Source organism: Exophiala oligosperma, assembly GCF_000835515.1.
Source record: "Exophiala oligosperma strain CBS 72588 unplaced genomic scaffold supercont1.8, whole genome shotgun sequence".
In the NCBI taxonomy this organism is placed as follows: Eukaryota; Fungi; Ascomycota; class Eurotiomycetes; order Chaetothyriales; family Herpotrichiellaceae; genus Exophiala; species Exophiala oligosperma.
Genome location: NW_015622825.1, coordinates 1,368,688 through 1,389,431, shown reverse-complemented (window position 1 = coordinate 1,389,431; position 20,744 = coordinate 1,368,688). Strand labels below are relative to the sequence as shown.

At 51.1% G+C, this 20,744-nt stretch overlaps 4 protein-coding genes across 4 annotated transcripts; 2 read left to right on the top strand and 2 right to left on the bottom strand.

The window, feature by feature from the left end:
- Positions 1–389: 389 nt before the first annotated feature.
- PV06_08438 (uncharacterized protein) lies at positions 390–2,116 on the bottom strand. Its single transcript, XM_016409773.1, has 2 exons — positions 849–2,116; positions 390–795 (listed from the first exon to the last, which is right to left on the bottom strand). The coding sequence occupies exon 1, from the start codon at positions 1,609–1,611 to the stop codon at positions 1,204–1,206; it is 408 nt and encodes a 135-aa protein (XP_016260081.1). The 5' UTR covers positions 1,612–2,116; the 3' UTR covers positions 390–795; positions 849–1,203.
- Positions 2,117–3,695: 1,579 nt separating this feature from the next.
- PV06_08437 (uncharacterized protein) lies at positions 3,696–8,019 on the top strand. The gene is made up of 2 exons (XM_016409772.1): positions 3,696–4,517; positions 4,579–8,019. The coding sequence occupies exons 1-2, from the start codon at positions 4,486–4,488 to the stop codon at positions 7,562–7,564; spliced, it is 3,018 nt and encodes a 1,005-aa protein (XP_016260080.1). The 5' UTR covers positions 3,696–4,485; the 3' UTR covers positions 7,565–8,019.
- A 209-nt stretch (positions 8,020–8,228) lies between these two features.
- PV06_08436 (uncharacterized protein) lies at positions 8,229–11,404 on the bottom strand. Its single transcript, XM_016409771.1, has one exon. It carries the CDS (start codon positions 11,255–11,257, stop codon positions 9,170–9,172), a length of 2,088 nt encoding a protein of 695 aa, XP_016260079.1. The 5' UTR covers positions 11,258–11,404; the 3' UTR covers positions 8,229–9,169.
- Positions 11,405–11,679: 275 nt separating this feature from the next.
- On the top strand, positions 11,680–13,416 carry PV06_08435 (uncharacterized protein). The gene has a single exon (XM_016409770.1). It carries the CDS (start codon positions 12,029–12,031, stop codon positions 13,307–13,309), a length of 1,281 nt encoding a protein of 426 aa, XP_016260078.1. The 5' UTR covers positions 11,680–12,028; the 3' UTR covers positions 13,310–13,416.
- Positions 13,417–20,744: the final 7,328 nt, after the last annotated feature.

Genomic DNA, 20,744 nt, shown 5'->3' with positions numbered 1-20,744 from the left:
TGAAATGAAATGACAACGGCTCTAAGACGTTAAACCGCAATAGTACTAGCGTATAATTAATCCTCTCCTACTCCGTATTCGGTAATCCCTTTCTTCTTCGAGGCGATAGCGCACCCACCTCTGCATTACGCACAAGGCTCCCCCTTATCACTGGAATTACCCCCAATTGTAATTCTTTTGTATCAATATGAGTCCAATGGTAACCGACAGGAGCCAAGTAAGTTAAGAGACGTACCTAAGAATATTGAGAATGACGAGCACCGAGACACTATTAAGGACAGAACTAACGACTAAGTTATTACTTACTCAGTTATGTGCGTTTTGCAAAGGTACCTTGCCTTATACCTATTGCGAATGACCATCGGGGGGACTTCAGTATCAAGTATAGCCTTGTGCGTAATACCTATCGCCTTCTTTGATGACTACCCAGCACCATTGTCTGTCTACTTCTCAGAAATTCTGCCGAGGGCTCAACGCCAACGAGGCAGGTAGCGCGTCCGTCCATACATCTATCTATCCACCCCTTGCTTCCCAATTTCGTGAGGAAAAACAAACCACCACCATCATCACAATATATATGTCATCACCACTTCAGCGACGGTGGCTGACGACAATCCTCTAGTTCGAGGATCATATACTGCCAAAATTCTCTCTCGGCAAAGAACTAGTAGCCGAATCGAAGCAGGTATCCAATCTCTGGCAAGAGAACGTCGAGCAAATTGTGAAACGGAAAGTCGTCAAAGAAGAGAGGTATCGAGAAGAGCTTCGGTGCCTTCTCGAAAGATACGGGGCTCACTACGGTCTTGAGTTATTATCTCCTTTGGAAAGACGGAAAGGGTTCGTCTTACCGGGTCACTTCTTTTCTCCCTTTTCTTCCTTCGCGCCGGAGCGCTCGTCTCAAGTCTTCCACACTGCCTCGTACTCCGTACCCTTCATCCCGGGTGGTGCTGCCAGACTGATCGTCCCGCCCGACACTTGACTGGCCGTAGAGTCTGGCATCCTATCTTCAGTGTTTGGAAGTTTGATAATTAGGAACAAGAGGCTTGTATGATGGTTTTGGGCACGGAAAATTGGTTCAAGAGGGGGAAGCAATGATGGGACCAACACTTGGAAAACGACAGAATCTATTGTTTCCAGGTACTTTGAGTATTCGTCGTTTATACTTACATCTACATCTTCAGTGTGTTTCACTGGTCGATGGAGTTAGGCTGCAGTCCAGCTGGTGTACGCACCGGCAAGGGCAAATGTGTCTCTGTAGAATTGAGGTTGACTTAGTATTATTGTTTTTGGTGAGCCAACGTTGCTGGAGGTGGGTTGGTACGGATTTGACCTGCCGACCAGCTTCCTGGCCAAAAGATGGGGGACTCGAACGGATGTTGTGTGTAAGTCATGATGATAATCATGCCGAAAGAGAATTCGCATATGGTGAAGATGAAGCAAGGAGGTCCTTTCTCGTTTGGGTGTCCATTTCTCGGACCTTCTTCCTTCGATCCCTCCTTCAATTCCTCCTATTTTCCCAATCACATCTTGGAAGTCCACATACTTGAGCCGGCTCAAAGCAGCAAGGACCTGCCTCCGAACAGCTCGTCGTGGGATTATGAAACATGGCATAGCTTTGGATGACAAGAACGTCGACCCGCTTCGCTTATCTCACCGTCTCCAAGATCAATTTCTTCATGATGCGATTTGAAAGCCTGCTTCTTCCTCTCAAAGTATGGTGAAGTCTCACGGTCTTGGATTGTGATGGTAGTGCCTTTTTGCGGTACGGGTTCATGGTTAGCCGGCCTTGAAAGTCATCGTAAGAACACCACCAGTCCAAGACGGGCCCAGAAAAGATCTGCGGTCAGTTGGGTTTCATCACCGGACACACAGACACAATTCGGACCGAGTGTCTGACTGTAATTGCAATGTACTTTGATCATTGACACATTGCTTGTTGAGCCATCTGCGAATTGGGGTTTTCCAAGGAATCGAAGAAGTCGCATGATCCGGTTATTAATACCTTAGGTTCTTCAAGACAGATTGAAGTATTGTTTCGGTTAATTATCGCGGCATCGTAGAAGATGATGGGTGCAATAGGTTGATGTCTCACCTTTTCTGGTGCAGAGACATGGACTAGGATTGCAACAGTTGTTGGGTTGGGTTACCTTTGGTAATGCGTCAAAGGGGTCAGGCTGATTAAATAAGCTGTGAGTAGAGGGATTTGGAAGATTTTGAAACCCGGAGCATGGATTAGAGTCATTTCGTATCGTATTGCAATACTCGGTTCTCCCTGTACATCGCGGATACATTGATCCGTTATTGTCACCAATTGATTTGATACCACCCCTGTTTTGCTCTCTATCTTCTAGCATCCTTCACCAGAGTGTTTTTGCATGGCTGAACTTTTTGAGTTCTTGAGAACTGGCCGAGGTTGGGATATGTGATGCTTCACGTATCCCAATCGTCTTTCAACAGTCCAGCAAGGTTCTGGTTTTGAAAATCGGACTATAACGTGCTGCTGACTTTACGCGAAGAATGTTTATTTGTTTCGATATTCATGATCCAAAGCCTCATGCACAGAACACACAAGGCGCAGCACAGCCTCGATGATGTACATATCTATGGAGATGGCCGCCTCTCACTGATCCACGGCACGACCGGTCAAGCCGGCAGCCTGCGGAGATTGCTCTCCAGGAAGGAGAAAACACCCAAGAATTTCAGGCATGATAAGCGATCTTGCGGCATCCTGTGCGACAATCTTCAGACGCGCACGGCAGGTGAACAATGGAACAATTACAGACACGCACAGAAGTCCCAGCCACAGTACGAGTATACCGAGTACTCCGTATGATGGATGCCACATGTGTCTTCGCATGGCAACCTTGAAAATCTACGGAGTATGGATACCTTAGGTACTGTACTCGTATGCTACAGGGGGACCAGTACGGAAGCCGGATACAGCGCGGCATACCGCTGCTTTTCCGACGGGAGATTTGGAGGCTGATGCCTAGTGACCACGTGACCATAATTTGCATTGGGATCATCGTGATGCGAGGGGGAATATTTTCTTACAGTACAGACGATAATGACGTGACACAAAAGCGGGCGATCAAGCTGCAGGCTCTGAATGTCCGATGCCAGGCAGAGATTAATAAAAAGAAGAGATAAAAGGAAAAATCAATGCGCAAGGAATGAATGATTGATGCGACAGAGTTACAGAGAGTACTCGTACTCGTATGGGTATTGATTGAGCGTACAGAATATTATTATCGCTATTATTGCTCAAGGACCAGCGAAAGACAATAAATTACTCCGTATAACTGTTGATAATATGCCAGGGTTGCATGAGAAGCGCAGGGGAAGAAAAGAATCAAAGTGGGGAATTCTTCAACAAGACATTTGTTGGAAGGAGGGCAGGGAAGGTGGGCGCACAAAGAAAATCAAGCTCGGGCAGGAGCGACTGAAAAATCGAGGTGCTTGGCTCGGCTAGACCTGTTGTAGACTAGATTGTCATGTGTTATTGGTGGCGTCAGGCAAGTAGGTTCCATCTGACACGGTCCAATGCTGGTTTGATTGGATCCAATGCGGGAGAAGAGACTCTCACTAAACGCTGACAGGGATTGCACGGTGCTGAAGCCACATCAGTGACTTTATTCCCGAGGCTACTTAAGGATTTCGCGCCCCTCGTCCATAAATTTGCTGCTCCTAAAAGTGTGATGCACCGCAACCCCCTTCCACCAAACTTCCCTCCACCCAAAACACAATCGCCGAAACACCGCACCGACGCGTCGCCCGCCCAGCCTCGACCTGATTCGCCCCTGCCTCACACGCGTCCGTCGTCTCTCTCCATTGGCTTCCCGTACATATTATTTCACGAGGATATAAACAACAGCCGACTACAAACCCATCAATTATCCCAATCGCAAGAGCCGAGGGCATCGCGCAATTGCATTCACCTCGCCGTCGTTGTCGCTGCGCTGTTCCAGCCAGCTTCTGACCACCTCCAGACGCCTCCGTTGCCACAGACCCTACTGCGCCGGCATCTCACTCCATTGCGCCGCTCGTTCGCGCCCATTGGACTCTGCCTGGTGACACGTGACCTTTTTGTCGCACGTGACCAGAGGTTATCGTTATCTCCGACCAGCCACTGCCCATATTCCCCCATTCAATCCTCTGACGGGAGTGAAAGGGAAAATATTGGTCGCCTTCAACGACTTCAGATCGAGGCCCTGTTGTTGCCACTTGATTGTGTCAGCAACTATATTGTCTGATCTCTCGTCGACTATAAATTAATTGACGCCTTTCTTACATTCACCTTTCACATACAGCCCAACAGTCTCTCGGGTATATCCTGGTATCCTTTGTTGTCGCCTCTTCTTTCATCGCCTTTGCCCATCATCTGGCTTGTAAATTACTTCCAACATTAATCTATAATCTTTCAACCTGCTCGTCACTCCTTTCGGCTGGTCCGATCTTTTGCGATAGAGAAACATTCTTGGCATCATGGATGTCGAAATGCAGATGGAGGCAAATGGGTAAGTCACTTCACCGCCCGTCGTTACTGCCTCACTTGTCACTCATTCTAACATTCAGCAGCCTGCCTGCGCAATTCGGTTCAACCTCAGAGCAGCCTGCCAATGAACACGTAGTCAGCAACCTGGCAGCCTCGATATCAAACTCTGACGCGCCTATGGCTTTCCCTTCTTCAAAGCCGGCAGCCATTGAATCGACGCCTTCTCAATCAGAATCAATAGTGGAGGCAGCACCGCAGTCCCTACCACCAGAAGAAGCAGTGTCAGAGGCGGTGTCTCAGGCAGTTGCAGAACCACCGCCTGCCGCAAATGGCATAAGTGAATTGGCAGAGAAATCCATTTCAACCGTTCCTGACTCTCAAACTCAACCATCACTTGAAAATAATTCTCCCTCTCTACCAACAAGTTCAGAGAGCATGCCTGACTCTGTGGTACCTTCATCCATACCAACGGAAATCCAGTCCTCAGCACCCCTGCAAGACATTCAGTCAACTATGAATACGGAGATTTCTGAGCCGGTCTCAGCTCCGATTCAGCCACCCGAGTCAGACTTACGCACAGCTCCTCACTCTGACGCTTTGAGCCCGGAGGCTGTTGCTGTCGTTGAGGCTCAAAAACACCAGTTGGACAATCTCGCTGACAGTGCTCCTTCTCCTCCAAAAGAAGACGTGATGGACACAACCACAGTCCCCGAGTCTACCAGCTTGGCCGAACAGTCAACCGTCACAGAACAACCACCTGTCACCAACATCGGTTTGCCTTCACCTCCAGCTCCGTCACCGCCCGAAGAGCCACAGCCTGCACCAGCCACACTAGCTGAAGAAAAACCCTCCGACGTTATCGCTGATGTACAACCTGTACCAGAACCTCAACGTGAACCTGAACGAACAATCGAACCTGAACAAACAATCGAACCACTGGTAGAGCCCGAAAAGCCTATCACGGCAGAAGCCGAGGTTCAACCAGTCCCTGCGGCCGAGCAGCCAAGAGATCCCGCACCAACGCCTGCCCAGCCTGCTGACACTATTGAAGTCGGGGCACCCGTGGCTCCAGTGGCTCCTGCAGCACCAGCGCCAGGCGCGACTGATGAAGATGAAGACATGATTGATGTACCTCCTGCAAATCAATACCGGCCAGAAGACACGATTGATGTGCTTCCTGCAAAACAATCCCGGGCACGAGAAGATGATGCTCCTGATTCAGAACGTGCGGCGAAGAGAGTCAAAACTGATGAATCAGGATCCCAAGCTCAGGAAACGCCATTCAAAGTTCCCGTAGTGCCTGCCGCAACATCATCTCCTGTACCAGCCGGTGCGCCAGCCACCACAGATGGATTGAGCGACGGAGATGATACCTTGACCCCAGCACGATTGGCGCATGCGAGGAAGGTCATCTCGAACCTGAAGAAGAGCCTTTCCTCAGCGGCCTTTCGCGCACCGGTGGATCCCATCCAGCTCAACATTCCTACCTACTTTGATATTGTCAAGCAGCCTATGGATCTGGGAACAATCGACTCGCGCTTGAAGAACAGCAAATACACATCTGTCTCTGCTTTCGTAAGCGACTTCAATCAGATCATCGCCAATTGCGTGGCTTTCAATGGACCTGATCATGGCATCACACAGCAAGCACGGAAAATGGAATCATCCTTCAAAAGTCAGATGAAGAACCTGCCTCCTGCTAGTCTGGAAGAGCCGTCCAAAGAGACCAAGAGAGCAGCCAAAAAGCAGGAACCTACCAGACAACAGGCGCCTCGACGACCATCAGTCAGCACAGCTGGCGCCCCTGTCGCAACCGCTGCGTCGCCCAAGTCTGCTGCTCCTGCAACCCCGGCATTCGCTCCTGGTCCAGATGGCATGCCACTCATTCGACGTGATTCCAGCCTAGCCGACGGCCGACCCAAGCGGGCCATTGTCCCTACCAAGCGGAACCAAGAGTTCGGTGGCAGACCCAAGAAGAAGAAGTATGAGCTGCAGCTGAAGTTCTGCGACGAAGTCTTGAAGGAAATATCAAACCCCAAAAACTGGTCAGCAAACCAGTATTTTACTCATCCAGTTGATCCGGTGGCGTTGAACATTCCGACCTACTTCCAAATCATCAAGAAACCCATGGATCTCAGTCTTGTCAGGACCAAGCTGACCAACAACGCATACGAAAAAGCTAAGGACTTCGAAGAGGATGTGCGCCTCATCTTCAAGAATTGTTACAAGTTCAATCCGGAAGGTGACTTGGTCAATTCTGCCGGTCACCAATTGGAAGATCTGTTCAACAAGAAATGGGCGACCAAGGATGAATGGATCGCCGCTCGCGAACCTCCTTCTGCACCGGAATCTGATGGAGAGGAAGATGAAGAGGAGGAAGAAGACAGCGAAGACGACGCCGATGACAGTGAGGACGATCGGGCCGAGAAGATCAAACTGCTGCAGAAGCAAATTGAAGAAATGTCGAAGCAAATGGGCGAGCTGACCCAGAAGAAGGTCAAGAAGTCCAAATCTCCACCGACCAAGAAGAGCAAGTCCAAATCCGGCAAGAAGGAGAAGCCGGCAGCTCACAAAGAAGGCAAGGAAAAGAAAGAGAAGAAGAAGTCTGGAACCAAGGCCAAGGCCAACGCGGATCGTTACGTGACATTTGCCGAGAAGCAGTACATTTCTAATGGAATTGGCATGCTTCCCGAGAAGCAAATGTCGGAAGCTCTCAAGATCATCCAGAACAGCGTTCCGTCCCTCGCCAATACCGATCAAAACGAGATAGAGCTCGACATTGAGGAAGTTCCAAACCATGCCCTGCTCAAGCTACTCAACTTTGTCAAGCGCTATGCTGGACCTCCTCCGGACGAGCCCAAGGCCGAGCCCAGCGACAACTATGCACCTGCGGCGACCAAGAGCAAGAAGAGCAAGCCCATGAGTAAGCACGAGCAGGAAGCCCAGATTGAGGAACTCAAGGGCAAGTTGGGTGCTTACGCTGGACCTGTCTCACCAAACGCCATGCCGTCGATAGAAGGCGACAGTAGTGACGATGACGGTGATTCTGAAGAGAGCGAAGAGGAGTGATTTGAGAAACAAAACTTTGACTCTGGACAGACTGCGGTGCTCGGCAACCGCTGAGACTGTATTGTCCTCTTTTGCGACGGCTACTGCCCCGTACCCCCCAGGGTCAACGATGACCGCTTGCACTCCCACGTTTGCGGTAGATGACGGTTTTTCCCCCTGCTTTTTGGTGCCACCACCAGACTGAGTTGTGTGTGATTTAGCAAGATTGCGAGGGTGCTACTGCGGAATAGTTTACAGACTCGGAAGAATATGGTATCCTTGTGGTTCTGAAGCAGTATTTACTATGGCTTGGAATGTGGAGATGGACAAGAAGAAACTCTGGGGGTGGTTGACAACGCTGAAAAGGTTGCGGCCTCATCAAGATCCATCCCATGGTAAAAAGCCCCGTTTGAGGCTCGAAAAAAGTGTGTAGATGTAATATGCAATGAGAATAGCAATGCTGAATTTAAGACGTCTGTTCCTTCAAAAGTTACTCCGTACTCGTGATGGTTTTTTGTTCCGTCTATTGGAGTAGTACTGATTACATTGTAATTCCCTACGGGCTTGGGGTGGGTGTTTGTGTATGAATTCAACGGCAAAGACAGGCTCTCGAGGTTCCTCGTTTTTCAGTCCCTTGTCCCTTTGGAATAAGCAAAATAGACGTTTGACAATGTATACACAGGGTAGAGAAGTTGATGTTATACTACTGTATGTACATGTTGTGCGGAGTATTGTACCCCCTACAATATCATGTCCACGGTATCTCTAGACCCCCAATCTTCACCTCGTGCGACTCGACTTGATTACCTTGAGAGTAAAAAGTAAACCTGAGCGGTGTGCCTTCTCACACGCGTGTGTAGTCTCGCTCATGTGTTCATAGGAGTAAAGGAGGGATGTTTGAAAAAAGGAACCCGTGGAGCGACAGTCTTTTTTTTCTTCTCTCTCTCTCTCTCTCTCTCTCTCTCTCTCTCAACGAGCCTTGATACGGTAAACAACCAGAGTTGGATACCCAAAAAGATCCAGCGGCAGCCCATCACAAGATCGATTCTATTCATCACAGTACTCCTCCGCCAGTAGTACCGGGTTACCGTGGTTTTGGTCCATGTGCCCGACATTCGTGATCGGATTTTTCAACCCCCTCCGTGATTCTTCGTGGGCCGGTTGGGTACAAGTTCGGTCGGACGGTGTTTCCATCCACCCGCCGTCACCACCCGGGTACCCAGGTAAATACTTCGGAGAGCAGAGGAGTTGGTTTCAACAGGGCCTTCGACAAACACACTTCGAAATGCGGTTGCCCTTGCCCTTGCCCCCTGCCCCTTTTTTTCCCCGACGGATTTCGTGGTGAGCGGCGACGCAAGGCACGAGAGAAATTTCTTTCCTCTCTCGGATTCTGTATCGGCTCAAGCTCGACCAAGTGACAGAATGACCGTGGCGAGTCGAGTCACTAGGACTGAAAATCCTCCCTCGTCAAAAGGTCGACATCATACTGGTAGTGGTTTCGAAAAGAGTTATTACACATTTTGTGTGTTCACACTCTTCTTCCCTCCCCCCTCCCCCCAATATTCAAGTGGCTTCCAAGATTCGATGCGCAATCTTACTGTCAAGAGGGGGGGGCCAGTTGACATTTCACACGGGAGGGTCAACTCCTTCGCCTCCTTTTTTGTTGCCCTTGATCGATTCGATGAATTCCTTGGCCCACTCTTTGGCTTTTTGAAGTCCTTCGTGGAGAAATTTCCACCATTTGCTCTTTGCATCATCTTTGACCCCGTCACCGCCACCATTGGAAGAAGGGTCGTCGTCGGATTGCTCGGGATCTTCTTCGTGCTCTTGAGGTTCATCTTCTTGATGCTTCTCAGGTTCTTCTGGATCGTCATCCTTGCCTTCATGGTCCATGATTGGATCGGCAGGTGTATCAACGACCGGGGCGTCGACATCACTGTGCAATCCTTCCGGCTTCAGAGGTAGTCGTAGAGTGCCGTTGTTGGGATGAGGCTCGATACCCAAGGAATCACAAACGATATTGTACACCTCGGTGTTCTGGAAAGGTGCCAGTCGACTGTTTGGTTTGTGTGGGAAAGCGGGACCTCTGGCCACGAAAATAGCCCTCATGAGCGGATGTTCGTGGTCATATCCGTGCAAACCTTTCGGTTCGTATTCTTGACCCGTCTCGAGTGCTTCCGCCACGTCGAAGTCTGACTTTTCCACAATGGCCCATCCTGTCTTGGGGACGACCCAGAGAGGTGCTATTCTATCGTTGTTGGAAAAGTGGTAACGTTCGGGCATCGTCTCTAGTGTGTAAACCTCGAAAGACCCGGCCTTTGCGGCTTCTTTGGAAAGTTGCTCGTACAAAATCGGGACATCACGATCTGGGTCCTTCAGTCGCATGCCCCTCAAGGGCCAACCATCGATATGATCCACCAACGACATATCGATCAGATCATCCAGCTGTACAAGGCGATCGTTCGAGGTCGTCGCCATGCCATGATCCGATACGACGACGAGGTTGACAATCTCGGACAAGTTTCGCGCGTACAGACCCTCCACGAGACTGACAAACATGCTGTCGACGTCGGCGATTGTCGCTCTGATCTCGGTGCTGTTGGGGCCGTATTTGTGACCGTCGGCGTCGACATTGGGTACGTACGCCGCGATCAGTTGTGGTCGTCTTTCGGTAGTGATATCGTCACTACCATCATCATCGTCGTCGTCGTCACCTGGTAAATCGAGCCAGTGTAGCATCCTGTCCACTTTGCGGGTGAGTTCCTCGGATCCATTGTACTTGTCGAGATAGGTAGGCTCGACATCCGGAATATGAGCCTCGGAACCGGGCCACATGTGAATTGCTGATCGGACGCCGTGATGTTCTGCCGTCACCCACAGTGGCTCCGCGGTCCACCACTTGGGCTGCATCGAAACACCGACATTCGTGTAGTAGAACTCCTCTTGGAAATCAGGGTCCCAGAATTGGTTGCTGACAATGCCATGACTCTCGGGGTAGAGGCCGGTCACGAGCGTAAAGTGGTTGGGGAACGTGACCGACGGAAAGGATGGAAGCATGTACTTTGGCGATACGCCACTTGCCACGAAGGCATTCAGAGCAGGCGTGAGGCCGCGGTTGAGAAAGTCGGCTCGGAAGCCATCCAACGATATGAGTATTGTCGTCGGACGAAAGGTGTGCGTGCCATTGGACAATCGGGCCAGCCGATGGGTTGTTGGGGCGAGGGCGTGCTTGTGTGAAGCCTTGTACGCGCCAAAGACGAGAGAAATGAATAGGGCGATGATGGCGAGGAACAAGACTGTAAGTCGTCCCCGATGTGACTTCGCAGGCGCTCTTCTATCCCATTTGGTTCCTTCGATCTCTGAATCTGTGGATGACTGCGAACTTGTGTCTTTGAAACCACCTTCCATCTCGAACATCGTATCCGACTCCCCCTTTTTCGCTCTCTCTTTGCGATGCCTGCTCTTGCTACCCCCAGTTTGTTTATTGTTCCGCAGGCCAGCCATGCCTCGAACGGCGTCGAGTTTCCCTGGCTTACGCAGGAGATTCTCGTGTTCTTCTGTTTCGTCTAGGATATCTCGATCACCATCTTGGACAGCGTCGTCACCCGCTGCACTTCCATCGATTTCGTAGTCGGAGCCTGCGTCTGAGGGAACGAGGGCCGCATCGTCGTCGTAGTGCTTCTCCGACAAGAGACCATCACGGGTTCGCGCCATTGTGACGGTCGAGGTTTTGAACGCGGCTCAGCAGGCAGTGGTACACACGGACTACCGAAGCATCGCCATGGGTGAACAGTGACGGACAGGCCAGGAATATCTGGTTGAAATGGAGGAGAAACAATGTTCACGAACAAGACAGTTAAGAGATCACCCTTTCATAAAGTGTACGGAGGACTGTATGGATAAGCACTCAGATGTGCAAATGATCTGGCTAACCGATAAAGGTGCCTTGCAGGGTGGACAGAGCGAGGCCAATACACACCTGAGACACCCGGAGCTAGGCGGGTCTTCTGTAGAGTAGTGGGCTTTCTAGGCTAGCCTATTGAACTATGGCGGGGCCTCCTCAGGCTAAAGGACGGGGTTTGTCGCAGGGACTTTGAACATCCAGCCTGAACTTCACCTTCTCATTATTCGCAATCGTTTCCTGTTGCCTCGCACTCTTGAAAGATGTACTGTCTGCTTCCATCCTTTGAGACTTCTGGATCATGGTCTTACCGGATCAAGACATTTTACCAACCAGCTAATCACTAGCCTCCAGAGGCCGAAGCGGTCTGAGCGAACGGGGTAATGGAAGGATGATACATGGATGTCACTGACGACCCCCTCACAAGACCTGCAGGCTCGCTTATTGATGGGTTTTGGCCGCGGGAGATATTACCTTCTTCCTCCTCCCAGTCATCGATAACCTCGGAGTCATGGCTATTACCCCTTCGATTTGAATGTCCGCTTGTTCTCAAGTTGAAGACTCGAGTATAACCTGGACCCTTGATGGAGCAACAGACGAAGCACGTCATTATCGTGGGAGGCTCCCTCGGAGGCCTGTTTGCTGGTGTCGCCCTAAAGCAGGAAGGCTTTGACACGACCATCCTCGAGCGAAATCCGACGAACCTACTCGAGAACCAAGGCGCAGGCATTGTCGCTGGCGGGGATACCCTGGCCTTCTTCGAACGCTATGACCGGTGCAAACGTGCTGTGGCGGTCGCCTCGCAAAAGAGGATGTATCTGGACAAGTCAGGAGATGTCGTTCATGAAGAGGTGATGAAGCAGACGATGACAAGCTGGGACCTGTGCTATTACATGCTCCGTGCAAACTACGACCATCAACAGAGCGACTACTGTAAAGCCCCGGGCCCACAACCTGGCGACGGCAAGATTGACTATAGATACGGATGTACCGTGGCCGGTTTTGCTTATGAGGGTGATAAAGTGAGAGTGTCATATGACAAGGCCGGCGGCGGCAAAGAGAGCGTGGTAGGTGATATGCTTGTGGGTGCTGACGGGCCAAGTTCGACGATACGAAAGATCTTGTACCCTGATATTGAACGTAAATATGCTGGGTATTGTGTCATTCGAGGAACGGTCCCAGAGGAAGCGGCGTCCGAAGAAGCCAAGGCAGCATTTGTGGAAAGATTTACCTTCTTTCATTCTCCAGGCATCCAGAATCTCACCTATACAATACCGGGGACAAATGGAGCCATGGAGGAGGGCAAACGGCTGCTCAACTTTGTGTGGTACACAAACTTCCCGGAAGGAGAGCAGGAATTGGAAGAAGTCATGACCGACAAAGACGGCAAACGTCGCAGACTCACCATCCCACCAGGACAGATGCGCGACGAGGCTTGGGAGATGGTCAAGAAAAGGGGTCGTGATCGACTGCCTCCTCAGATGTCCGAAATGGTAGAGAAGACGCGCAATCCATTCGTCCAATGCATCACGGATGTCATTACGCCAAAGAACTCCTTCGACCATGGCAAGGTGGTGCTTATTGGGGATGCCCTCGCCGGGTTCAGACCCCATACTGTTGCGTCGACGAGCCAGGCTGCGTTTGATGTACTAATGCTGATACATTATCTGAAGACGGGGAATCATGCCGAGTTTGTTCGGCGAACAATGGAATATGCCCGTCTCATCCAACACAGAGGTGTGTACATCGGCAATCGAAGTCAATTCGAGTCTTTGCAACTCAAAGACTACATCGAGGACCGAAATATGATGTCGATCGTAAGGGAGGATCTGGAGTTTCCCGAATGGACGCAAGTTCGAGTATGATACACAAAGATATCTTGATTTTTCCATGCCACAAACACTCAGTTCTAGATACATAAGGTACATGTAGGTATATATAAAGCTGTTGAGATACTCCGTAAGGGTATGAGTCCGCTGTACTCCGTATGTCATTCCGGCAAGGCTACGAGGCTACAAAATATTGTGCTTTGCAAAGTTCCTTAAAACGGCCTTGCTCCGCAAAACTGCAACCATCTAGACCCGCCGAATGTGTCCACTTGAGATCTTGCAATGACGGCCCTTTCATTCCATGAGAACTCTGTATGAGGCTGCGCTACATCAGCCCATGTTGAAGTACGATCAGAAGATGTTTGCTCTTGGCCCATGAACAATTGTTGAATGCTTATGACTGGTTGCCTGACAACTTCCAGTCAAGTACTGGATTCCTTTCTACTTTGATTCGCGAGGCACCCAGGGGAGATCTCAGTCCAAATCAAACTTCTCGGCAATTTCATCATCATGTTGTGTCGCAACTGCTCAAATGTTCGTTTCGAATGGTTCGAAGAGGTCGCCGATGCCCGTGCTTATGCGGAAAATCCTGACAATGTCGTCTTTGAGGAATGCAGGAAGTACCGCATTTCCTCTGTCGAGCAAAAGTTCTACATACATCACGCCGACTTCCAACATCTGGCCCGCTCTAAAGATGCTGGTTGCTACCTCTGTGCTGCTCTCTGGTTCGCCTTCGACGAGCCATCGAGCGATGATGAGCGGGCCGCGATTGATCCTGTTTCCGCAGGAGAAAAATCGTCGCTTTCACTGGCCCTGCTTGCCCGAGCTGACGGTTCCGAATCTTCCAGCATTTCCAAAACGTGTCCTGTCGTATGGAGGGTCTTTGCGAGTCGCCGCGCTGACTTCGCCTCCCGCATGTGGTTCGATTTGGAAGACTATTTCTACGTCTTCTGGGGTAATTTCTGCAGAATGTTGCGTAGAGTTGAGCTTCCTGAAGGTATCGTGCGGTGCGTATTGGCTTTTGAAGAACGCTGTGCTAACGATCAAGGTGCGTTCGCGCGGATGACTTACCGTATGTACGAGCTCTGGGAGTCTAAGCAGCTCCTTGAGGTCGACAACTCCACTCAGTCCAGCGCCACCATTGAGCTCGCCAAATTGTGGTACAACAACTGTCTTTCGAACCATTCGGTTTGTGACGCTCTCAATCTTTCGACGACTGCAGTTCCCCCGTTACCGAAGCGAGTAATTGACGTAAGGGAAGAAGGTATGGAACCTGTCCTTTATGAGCCGGTGGACGGTGAGACTGGTGAATACATCTGTCTCAGCCATTGCTGGGGGGCAACGAAACCTCTGGACGTGGTTAGATACACTGGATCAAAGAATGACCGAGTGACAAATAATCCTATCGCCTATCAACTTCCACAGTTGGCAACGTGGCCAAGAACCTTTAGGGATGCTGTCGATATTGCTCGAAAATTTAACGTCCGATATCTCTGGATCGACAACACCTGCATCATCCAGAGGGACAAAGACGACTGGGCGATGGAATCGCAACGAATGGCGCAATATTTCGGCAACGCTACTTTCACGCTCGCAGCGGCTTGGGCACCGAATGATGATGTTGGAATATACCACCCACGGAACCCTCTGTTGACGTATCCGTTATGCCTCTTTGAGCCGCCTGATGTCCCGCCCTACAAAGGTTACTATGTTAGTCTAATGGGACTGGATGCCATAGACAAATACGAGGTGATCAAGGCCCCTCTGGCTATGCGTGCTTGGGTTTTGCAAGAAGAGCAGTTATCGAGACGTATACTCAAATATGGTGCCAGGGGAATCTATTGGCTTTGCTTCTGTTGCTCCGCGACTCCCGATAATATCATGGGCTCAGAAAGGACGCCATATCGACATGAAAACTTTGGCAATAATCGACAGCTGAGGATGCATATCCACCCTAGTCGATCGAGCACTTCAGCCGACGCGGGGCGCAACCCATATTTAGATCTCTGGTATGCCCAGGTTCAGGAATTCACGTCTCGAAATATGAAGACGAAGAGCGACGTTCTCCCAGCCCTTTCTAGCCTCGCACAAGCTTTTGCGGGCTACATGAAACCGAACGATCAGTACGCAGCCGGATTGTGGCAAAGTGACCTCGCGCTGGGACTCTTGTGGTCTGCAGAGGTTTCGGGCACAAGAAGGACGACGATCCCAGCAGGTGCAGTCAACTTCGATCCTGAGGGCTTTTCTGGGCCGTCATGGTCGTGGATATTTCAGTGCCACAAGCGAATCCGGCTTTATTTCCGTGGGGAAATTCTGCCTGGAGGCCGGTGCGATTACCGGGAAAATACATCTCTTGTCGGAACCAAGATTACACGGGTAGAAATCGAGCATCAGCGCTTGAGCGCTCCCTACGGAGAAGTCAAGAGTGGAAAGCTGTTCGTCAGGGCGAAGCTCTTCTCCTTGCTCATTTGCGCCACACCTCACACACTGACGGATGAGGATAAGTGGAGGCGAAAGATGATCAATGACAGTTCTTCCAAAACGAGCGTTCATCTTCTGTCAATGGACAAGATGCCGTTCCCCCGGCTTGCTCTGAGGTGCGTGGAGGGCGAACGGGGCAGAGAATTCAAGGGCGAGTGCGATATAGATGACACAGACGGCGACCTCTGCCTCTGGCTCGATCCAGATGCGGAAGTCGAGGCGAAGTTCCTGCCGCTGATAATGTACAGGGTTGACCCGGATGGGCTGAGAACAGCTGGGTTGGTGCTGGTTCCAAGCGGAAACAAAGAGGATGAGTTTGTCAGGGTCGGTCGCGCTGAAGTTGACATCCCGAACCGATGTACCTTGCAGCGCTCGACACTCCCTGCAAGGGAGATCACGATAGTCTAACGCGAGACCCCCCGAGCCTGTGTGTACCGTATCTTAGTCAAGCGTAAAAATTGTACTCTATCTTTTCCTTTTCTCATGAAAATGGAAATAGTATCGCATCAGGACTTGAACACCTACAGTACAAAAGTAAACGAGCCTCGCTTGGAGTTTGTGGTTTCGCTATCAGCCTGAAGCCCGGTGAGTACGGAACCGAACTCGATTGATGTACTCCGTACAGGGACAATAGTGTGTCAAAGCAGCTTACATTAAGGATCAAATCTGAATACCCTATCGTCCGCTTTTCATGCCATGTCACATGTCGCCTAGTTTGAGGGCTTAAGGTCCCTTATTTTGAGTAACTACAGCACGACGAGACAGTGTAACCCCGTTGGAAAACCAGAAGATAGTCACTGAAGCTGTCACACCAAAGTCATTTATGTGTGTCCTCCCCAAGGCCTCGACTAAGCAGCAAAGAGAATCGCGCCCGAAACAGCAAGAACAGACCAAAGTAAACCCATCTTTAACGGAGCATTTGTCTGAAATAGGGTCGCTGTGAAGTAAATAGAAGCTCACACCCTCTTCTCACTTTTCATATAGCGCCATTGTTCAATATATTTCAGACATCATTGACTACTTACTCTTTACGTAGCATCTACCTTTTGGCAACTTTCAGCAACTTTAGATTGCCTTTTAAGTATTTATTCGCCCGGCCCTGAGCGATCTGATTCCAGCTCCAGACAGATTTCAACAGCTAAAAGAATAACCCAACAGGTTCAGCTGTCTCGGCTCTCACAGGACACATATAATCCAATCTTCCCAGACTCTCCAAGCGGTCCGAGCTTGACTCGCGAACGCAATACCATCTGCCCACCTTGCTCCTCTACGTACTTGTCAAATTCTTCGTCCGACAATGTCACCGCCTGTGCCAGGTATGGCGCTATTTCTGGAGTATTGGCCTGGGCTATAGCTTGCCATTTCTGACCCAGTCGCGTGTATTTGGTTCCAAGAACGAACCAGGCAAGCACCCCGTACGCGAGGAACAGATGAACCGTCAAGGCGCACATCACGATCAGCAAACCTCGATGGTGGGTTGGCAGGTTGGTGTACTTAAACACAGACTGTTCCACCCGGGTGGCTTTGTCGAACTGTGGCAACTGGTCATAGTAAGCCATGCTCACCAGCAACGTGAACAGCGACTGTAGGGCGAACGCCACCGAGCCGCTGTGCGCTATGATGTCCTGGAACAGCCAGACGTGCAGAGGGTCTGGCTGCAGGTAATCGGCAGAGGTTGCCGAGAAAACAGTCCAATAGTGATCCGACAAATTCAAGCTGTACGGTGGTGAAGAACTCCAGAGAAAACCAGACCAGTATGGGTCGTTGCCTCCGTCGTTGCTCCCGGATCCGGCCAGATTGGCAAAAGACCGCAGAAAGGGCTCGGTCGGTGGCTGAACACCCTTCCCGGCGATCCAAGACTGCTTTTTCAGCGTCAGAATACCTCTATCACCAAGATCCCGGCCGGTACTGGGATGGGAACCGCTCTGGCGTCCGCTCTGGCCGTATTGCCTCCGAAGTTCTTGGAACTCGTATCGTTTGGACCCAGAGTTGAAGGTCGGGGCGGGCTCAGTAACATTACGTTCCGGTTCCGACGTAATTTCGACAGGTATTTCGGCCGTGTCCAACGCTGAGTAGCAAAGCGTCGCCCCGAACGACAGGTCTGTGGCGAGGGTGAAGAGCTTCCATTCCTTGGATGTCTCTCCTGCTGCGACAGGTGCTGGCAGGACCTTCTGATAATTGAAAAAGTCCTCCCATAGGAACGAAGGCCCAGAAGTGACATTGAAAACCAGGTACGCCGTTCCGAAATCCCAACTGTTGTTGAATGTCGTCGAGTCGGCAAGCCAAGATGAGTAATCCTTGAACTCGCTCACGAGGCCTCCTGCAATGCCCGTGGACGAACGGCCTGCTTCTGTGAGTTGGCAGAGCACTGTGCGCCATTGATCAGGCATTCCATACGTGGACGTGTTGGCCAGTGGCGCGACGCAGATGAATGGAACAGGGGCGTTGCGGGTCCAGTCGGTGATGTCGCTCCTGTTCTTGGGCGTGGGAACTAGCGTCATGTTTCCCAGGCGTGGAGTTGGCTGGCTTGCCTTCACGTAACCACTTAACAACAGGCTGTCTTGTTCGACTTCGACCGAGATATCTTCAAAATCAGGGATTTGGCAGGTGACTCTGGCGTCAAGCACAGTCGCCCGGCCCGAATAGCTCCTTATCTTTTGTCTCACAAGGGGATCGGCGATAGGGAGAAATGCACGCAAGGTGAGCCCTGTGTCAGATACGCCGTTCTTCTGGTAAGGATCTTCCGAATACTCTGCAAAAGCAGGGTAAGAAGGTGCTTTCCAGCCCCAAGCCGTAGAACGGTATAGCAGGTTCGGGAACCCTGCTTCGTTGCTGATTGTCTGTGGGTAGTAATTGAAACTTATGTTGAAGGTCTCGTCGGTTCTGCTGGTGGGCAATTTCGCGACCGAGATGTCTGCTAGCAACACCGTGTGGGTCGCGGCCGAGAGCATCTGTAGAAGGAGAACAGCCGTCACAGTCATGAGAAAGACCAAGTTGACGCCTTGGGCTGACAGGCTGAGTTTTGAGATCTTCTTCATGGTGCTCAGACCTTGACCGCCTCCTGCACGACCAATCGATACTGCTGCGATATCAGAGAAGCGGATGTCGGACCACTCAAGTGCCAATGCTATCAGCATAGAGCATTCGAAACCTATCATCAGGACTGCGACCTTGTTTGCTACTTCGGCCGTAGATGATACGATGACCTTGAGAGAGTCGTGCTCCATGATCCATTGCCAGGCACTATTGTGACCGTTGCCGAACCACAGAAATGTCCACAGGCTCATGACGGCAAGAATAACCACAAGTCCCACCAAGAAGATGGCGATTGTGAGGAAGCCAAGCTTCTCGTGCATGATCTTTGCCAACTCTCGCCATGACCTTGGAATATCAAACCCATTCGCGGAGTGCAATGCTGCCGGCCCCGGATGGCCTGTTCGCGACTCTTGAAGAAGGGCAACTGACTCCCTCGGAGGCTGCGTCTGCTGAAACTGAGGCGACGAGAATAGCTCCGTGTCTTGTGGAACGGTGTTTCTGTTCATGATGAGAGAGTGAGTTTTCTCACCAGCTACTGGCATAGCATCCGGAGCCGGAACTTCATCTTCAACAGGAATATTGACGATGGATGAGGCGCGATTAGGTTCACTCTCGGCCCTCTCAAGAGCCATATTTCTAGGCTGAGTCCTTGCCTGTGGAAAGCCGATCACATTCGATAGATGCCTTGTTCCTCGCCAGAAGAGAAACGTATACATGGATGGAGGACTACAGGACGAGCAGGCACGAGTGCACACCACCTTCGGATATGGAAATGGGTGCGCCACCTGCGGCAAGACAATATTTTGATGCGCACTCCTTAAGCGAGGCAGGGTTCAGTAGCCATGCGGCTTTGCAGCCTCAACTTCAGCTGAAGCAAGGTTCGGGGGTCCGGCCTTCTCGTTGTTTGTTTAAATGAAACGCCACCACCCTCCTCCTCTACACTGATTCACGATTCAATCTACTTGGTAGGACTTTAGCAGACATGAAGACCGCAACCCTACGAGGCCTTATTCTCCTGACCTGGTGAGTACAAATTGTTCAACTTCAAACGGATCGAACGCACATTGACCCAGCCCAGGTGTCTTGGGGTTCTGAGCTCGAATTGCTCAGGTGATCCCTACATCACATTCTCATGTCCGGCCAGAGGTGGCTTCTACTGCGAAGGATCAGGAAGCCTTGCGAGTGATATCATCATCCGCTGTCTGGATGGTTGCCCGGTCTTTGGGAATTGTAACGACGAGTAAGTTGAGAAAGGAAGAGAATCGACGAACCTGCCTCGTGCGTGGCATTTTTCTCACATCAGTCCCAGCCTCGCATGCTACCCGCCAGGATCGGGAGTCCATCAGGGCGCTCTGTGCTATCAAGATTCTCCCACCGCAGGTAATGCGCAGTGCACCGACAACTGCGTGAACGTCACCCGGGTCGATGGCACAGTGACTTACCCCATGGTCAGTATCGCGCCCTGCTTCGTCGTCGGGGCTCCATTGACCGAGGCACCACCACCACCAGGGCTGCATTTCCTCCGTGTTGAGCATATACACTCCTGGGATCGCCGAGTGCTCATCTTTGGGCACGAACGCAAGCACACTGCCGGTGCCCAGTGGGTTCATTCACTCGACCGGGTCGAGTGACTCGGCCACCACGACAAACACGTTCGGTACGACAAGCTTCACCGCGGCGGGCACCAGCTCGGCCTCGGCCTCGACCGCACCAAACACCCAGACACCCACACCTACCGCCCAGTCGAACGCCGGAACCCAACGTGCCGCCGCGCCGTCAATGGATACTGGGATTGGGCTGTTTGCCATGATGGCATTTTTATTGGGCATCTGAGGGATCACATCGCTTGTGGCGTTCGATAGTCTTTGCGAGGCAGATGGTGTGCGACCCGAAGTGGTGAGGCTGTCGACGTATGAAAGACGCGTCACTTACTACATGTTTAATAATGAGGATT

Coding starts and splice junctions, on each gene's coding strand:
- PV06_08438 (XM_016409773.1), bottom strand. CDS start 1,611: ATGCCATGTTTCATAATCCCACGACGAGCTGTTCGGAGGCAGGTCCTT.
- PV06_08437 (XM_016409772.1), top strand. CDS start 4,486: ATGGATGTCGAAATGCAGATGGAGGCAAATGG. Junction 4,518..4,578: donor ATGCAGATGGAGGCAAATGG/GTAAGTCACTTC, acceptor AACATTCAGCAG/CCTGCCTGCGCAATTCGGTT.
- PV06_08436 (XM_016409771.1), bottom strand. CDS start 11,257: ATGGCGCGAACCCGTGATGGTCTCTTGTCGGAGAAGCACTACGACGAC.
- PV06_08435 (XM_016409770.1), top strand. CDS start 12,029: ATGGAGCAACAGACGAAGCACGTCATTATCGTGGGAGGCTCCCTCGGA.